The sequence below is a fragment of the Xiphophorus maculatus genome, chromosome 12 (assembly GCF_002775205.1).
Source record: "Xiphophorus maculatus strain JP 163 A chromosome 12, X_maculatus-5.0-male, whole genome shotgun sequence".
NCBI lineage: Eukaryota > Metazoa > Chordata > Actinopteri > Cyprinodontiformes > Poeciliidae > Xiphophorus > Xiphophorus maculatus.
The window spans coordinates 26,409,794-26,415,588 of NC_036454.1; the positions used below are offsets into that span (position 1 = coordinate 26,409,794).

The following is a 5,795-nucleotide window of genomic DNA, read 5'->3' on the forward strand; positions in this document are numbered from 1 at the left end:
GGCCTCTGTTTTTCCACCTTTACATACCCCAGACTCAGGAACTCAGTGAAACTTGGAGTGAAAAGTGCTGAGATGATTTAAAAGATAAGACAGAGTTTTGGTATGTCTCTGTGTCATTTTTTCACATTCATTCATTTCTCTAATTTTGACTCTTAGGGATAGATAGCATTGCAGTGTAATGTAATCCCTAGTATTTTGATGTGAGCTTTCTTTTACCCGTACTAAATTATCTACACTCACTTTACTTGTGTAACCCATTGATTCCAGCCAATAGTAGATGTGGAATCATTCATAAAGATTTTTTTTGGCAGTTTGTCTCAGCTTCAAGTGGAATCAGATTCAAATAAGCATAAATAAAGTATACGTGAATATGTTTTTGAATAATAATGACTATCATGATCTCACTTTCTTGTTCTTTGGCAAATAAATGATGGATTTGTTGTTTTGTTTTCTAAACATTAAAATTTGTTTTAAACAAGGCTGTTCATAGTGCAATTTTCAGAACTCTAGAACCACCTACTTTTCATTCCTCTCAGAAGAGTATGCAGCGTGGATGTGGAGAAAGATAAAACAGGAGCGAAGAAAATAAAAACTGTTCCTTGAAGAGTAATACCGCCCTCTGCTGTCCACCAGCTGTCTACGAGCTTTCCCAGCCTTACATCCTTTCACATCGTTTTACCAGTATTTACCATTCTGTATTCACCTGACGCCGGCAGGATGTTTATCTCAATAAAAACGTACCGCACTGCATTGCAACGTTACAACAGCATCGCTAGGTGGCGTAAATACATCTGTAAAGAACATTGAACGGATTCCGTTGCCATGGTGATGACGCTTATCAACGCAAAACGGTCGCATACTAAGGGCATCCGCTACTTGCGCAGTTTATATTTAAGGTTAGTAACCGCTGTCCTCCGCCCCGTCCCCTTTCCTAATATACGTCTTTGAAAATTCACAAATGTATTTGTAATGAATATTACAAACTGGAAGATATAAATGGAGCGTAAATGTTGAGCGTGTTGTCAGTGTTTCCTCCGGCTTCCCATGGTGCATCGCTTTATTTTGTCTAGTAGCTCAGGGAGATCTGACAGGAACACAGCCGACCGAGGCGAGCCGCTGGCAGCATCACCAACATGACCTGCAAGGTGGAGTGCGCTTAGCCGCTGCGGCTAGCCCGTTCGACCGCTATTTATTGCGCCTTAGCAGCTTCTTGACGGCCACGTATTTTCAGCTGAAAGGTAAGCCGACATACATATTTGCAGTTAACGTCGGGCTGCCGGTTTCGGCGTCCTTAGCTTCCTAGCTAGGCTACATCAATAAAGGCGTAGTAGCTTAATTCACCTGCTCCAACAGAGAGATTATTGCAGTAATTAAAACGTGGGCGATTGAACTGCAAAGTGCTGCCAGTGTGAGCTCGCTTTGCGCATTTTATGCTTCAGACTTATTTTATGCAGTAATGTGTGTTTGAAGTATTTTAAATATTTTGCCTCAGTCAGTTCATTCATGCGCAGTGGTGCAAGGCATCAATAAATACCACGGGTTGTGCCCTATTTTGTGGGTGGTGTCGCATGTTCAGAAACATCCAGAAAGCCAGTAAGCGTTTTTCATGATCGGCACCGTCGTTTTGAGTACAGCAATTGTTGCGAGGGAAGATTTGTTGCTTCTGGCTTGTAACTACCCTGTTTGCGGCTCCTTAAACCGGACAGCTCCTCCCTGAGTCGCAACACAACACAACACTGGCTGCAAGGACAGCCTTTGTGATGACCCCACCAAATGCGGTGATGACATCTTTGTATTGTTAGGAAGCAGCGCGGCTAGGTTTTTGTCGAGCTCTGATGCATTATTTGATAACAAGAGTGAATATCATAGCTTGACTGTTGCTTATTGAAAGTTTACGACACTGCTGGAGGGAAGCAACGATCCCCTGGCTATCGCTGTCAGGAGCAGCGGAGGTATTGTATTCAGGGTGCTGTCCGCAATGCAGGTGCTGAAATGTAAAGTATCAGGGATGCCTGCCGACCTCCTCCCAGATATGTGTGCCATCATGGAGATACAAGCAGTAATCGTTAGGAGACGCACTCTCTCCTCTTGTAAAATTATTTTGTTGCTGTTGTAATGCTCTGGTGTTAGGAACATGAGCAGGGCCGGCCCTAAATTTAATGGGGCCCAAATCAGAATTTGATTTGTGACCCCAAATTCAGGAAGGAAGGAAAGGAAGGAAGGAAGGAGGGAAGGAAGAATAGATGGACAGATGGATGGATTGGTTGAATGTAGATAGAACTAGGTTGCAGGTTGATTCTATATGAAATTTAACACCAATGCACACACTGACCAAATAAAAATTGGATTGTTAACATAACTTTAATAATGCAAATGTATTTGTATTAAATTTCATTTTAAATTTTCTATAAATTTGATGTGTTGAGATCTATGTACTACGTAAGAAGTGAAACACTCTTGAGGTTCCTCTCTGGTCTGGAAGTTGTAATGAGCTTTTTCTTACCGGTTCAGACTTAAAATTGTTGGCCGATTTTAAAAACAGAAGACACCTCACACGTGGCTTTAAAAAAAAAAAAAAAATCAGTGGTATAGCAGGTTTGGTCCTACAGTGTGTGATGTGTGATGTCCAGCCACACGGCAGGAGCGACACACCACACAGGAACACATTTCACTCATGAACATTCAGATGTTTGACAAAACTCCTCGAGATCAAACTTGAGTTCAGACCTAACAAAGATGGCCATCTAGGACAACATGATGGTTTCTGAAATGTTTTCAAACAGAAAATAAAACAAAAAGACGGTTCCCCACCATGTTTTTATTACCTTGCTTTCTGATTGGCATAAAAATCTTGCAGTGGGAACAAGGCAATAGTTTGCTTATGCCTTGGACCAGATTTGAGCAGAAACCTTTGTAGGCTTTCCAAAAATACAAAGCTCATTACAGATACAGCTCTTTACAACAGAACAGGAGAGGCCGTATATTTCCCAGTGAAATCTACTAGAATATATTTTCAATATTGTTGTGCAAAAACTTGAGCTTGATTACAAGAAATTGCTACTAAGAACTTGTATTGGCTTAGCTGCTTCCTAATGTTTCATGCTGCTGTGATTCATGTATCGTTTATTATTTATATTCTCTTTTTGTGAAAATATTGATCAACACAGGCAGCACCAGCTGCAGGTATTAAATTAAAACAAGGTGTTACAAAGTTACTGTTCCAAAACCGCAAATGTTTTCCTGCATATTGTTCATGCTTTTGGAAGTCATTTTTTGAGAAAAGTGAATTTGAATAAATATGAGTTACAACAACAACATTTAATTTCCCTTTGGGCTCAGTAAAGTATTTTGAACTTGAATTTGTTACAGTGTGCTGCTGGTCAGCTGGCTGAAAGAAGTCTACAACAAGTAAAACTGTTCACAGGTAAAACCGTTAGCTGTTTGGAAATATTTATGATCACAAATAGACATAGTAACGGTGGGAAGTCTAAAGAAGCAACACCCTTTACTACTATTGCTTCAAAGTTTAGCCAGTGTTTATTCAATATTTTTGCAAATATTTGTAAAAGCCAAACTAACGCTAAATGTTCAGCACTTAGATTTTGTTATGCTTTGTATTTATGTGCAGACAGTGCATTTGATTTGAGAATGTTACAGTAGGGGACTTGTGTTGGCTTAGGATAGTATCTTCTTCCTAATGTCTGATGCTGCTGCAGCTCATGTATAATTCATCATTCTTCATCACAGTTTGAAAAAAATACAGATAGGTGAATTTGTGCAGAAAAAACAAAAATCAAAGGCGACCCAAACATGACGTTTGATTAACTTTATTGAAAGGATTAAGCTAATCTTAATCCTCTTCTTATCCGCCATGCTGCAGTATGTTGCATGAGCTGTGTTGATAGTGAAGTTGTCTGAGGTCATGTCTTTGCGAGCGGAAAGCTTTCTGAGCTATTCTAGGAAAGAGCTGGGATGAGAGATATGCTTGCAGCACAGGGTTTACCGGAAGGACTTCACATTACTCATCAATAATAGATTATCCCCTCAGCCTTTATGACACACCGCTGGCTGTGTTTGTTCTAAACAGTCTGGGTTTTTCGTGCTGGCACCGCCTCTTACTTTTCCCCATGAAAATGAAAACATTTGCGCATCCGCTGAGTCGAGGGAGCCCGCTCAGTCAGGTGTCTTAGGATGAATTATTCATGTTGGTGAGATGGTCATGTAAGAGTGAAAAGCTCTGGGATATTTAATTGAAGCTCTTTCCTGTATGCAGAGAGAGGGTGTGGGGGGGGCATACAGGCATCAGTGTGCTGTTATCTCTTAGTCTGATGTTGGTGTCTCTCAGAGGGTGGAGATTGTTGGATAGAGTGATTATGTCTCTTTGTGGCCTGAAGGGTGTGGCATGACAAGGAAGGAAGAGGAGTTTTTTTTTTCTTCAAGCCGACCTGCCGCACCCAGTGGGAGCATTGTATGCATCAGTGTATGAAGCTTCGGTGTCTTTGGTAGTCATGGTATGGATACTGGAGGGTATATTTCATCTAATGCTGAGCATGAATCTCAGTTTGTTAAAAAATCTCCCCCAAATAGGGCTGCACAATGGATCTTAAAAGTTTTATCCTATATTTTGAGGCAATATCGTAATTATGATAAAATGACAAGAACTTTCAAAGAAATGTATCATGATAAACGATACGCTAAATGCTCACCCCTAAGAATCTGTCAGATGAGAGCATCTACTGCAGTGAGACTCCATCCAGCAGGCTGAATATCATATCAGCATGCAAAGTGTGAATTTACAACAATATGTTAGCCAACAAATTCTGCATTCCAAGCAGTCTTTTGCGATTTATTTGGATGATGGTCTATTTAAGTATATCGCATAGATTCTAGTTTCTTCTAGTTTTATAAAGATGTACATGAACTTTCTAAAATAAATGTAATTTTTATTGTGGTAGCACGGTGTCGCACTGTTTTACTAGCATAAAACAAAAGGATGACTAAGTGGAGAAGTACCTCCTGGGGGGAAAAAATGCTGTGGAGCTTCTTGACGCCCTCGTGGTTTGTAGGCTGAACTGTGACAAAATTGGGTGTGGTGGATGGCTTGACACTTTCTGTCTTTGTGGGTTTAAGGTTCCAGGGGTGGTGGGGATCCAAACAGATATCGCCATGGCCTCAGCAAACGTAACTCTGGAGAATCAGCTGCACAGTGCTCAGAAAAACCTGCTTTTTCTGCAGCAGGACCATGCTAACACACTAAAGGGGCTACATGCAGAGATCCGCCGACTACAGCAGCAATGCACAGGTGAGCGCATTCATTATCAGCTTCTTGGTTCTCTGGTAAGTCAGTATATTTCAGAGAATTTCAAACGCAGAAAAGCTGAATTATCATGGCGGCCAAAAATTATTTAATGACCAAAACAAAGCACAACGTTCTCAATCCTCAAAGCTTAGTTTGTGGGAAGCAATTTGTTAGACAGATACTTTGTTCCATGTTTCAACCTCATCTTTCTTTTTCACAGATTTGACATATGAGCTCACCGTGAGAAGCTCCGATCCATCAGGTAAGCTACTTGCCCTGCATTATGCAGTTATTGCTAAAACAAACAATGGAAATAGAACACTGGAAGGATTTTTTATTATTATTAAAATTTTAGTTAATTTTGTAAAGAAAAGCATGCATGTCTTTACTAGCTGAAATGAAATCATTCTTAATCATGGATTATATTTTAGCTCAGGTCAATAAACATCCATCAACTGACAATTCCATCCTAACCCACTTCATTTGCTATTGCCTC

The 5,795-nt window shown here is 40.4% G+C and overlaps 1 protein-coding gene across 3 annotated transcripts in view; it reads left to right on the plus strand.

Moving 5' to 3' along the window:
* Window positions 1-832: 832 nt before the first annotated feature.
* Window positions 833-5,795, plus strand: part of LOC102233441 (coiled-coil domain-containing protein 92) — a 12,213-nt gene continuing 7,250 nt past the window's right edge. Inside the window, exons 1-4 of one of the 3 annotated variants that reach the window (XM_023344078.1) lie at window positions 833-896; window positions 1,074-1,238; window positions 5,131-5,302; window positions 5,520-5,561. In XM_023344078.1, coding sequence (XP_023199846.1) covers window positions 5,167-5,302; window positions 5,520-5,561 — 178 coding nt within the window. In that variant the 5' untranslated portion in view covers window positions 833-896; window positions 1,074-1,238; window positions 5,131-5,166. Of the gene's footprint in view, window positions 897-936; window positions 1,239-3,369; window positions 3,425-5,130; window positions 5,303-5,519; window positions 5,562-5,795 lie in introns of those variants that run through there. The other 2 variants (XM_023344079.1, XM_023344080.1) reach the window with 2 other exon arrangements.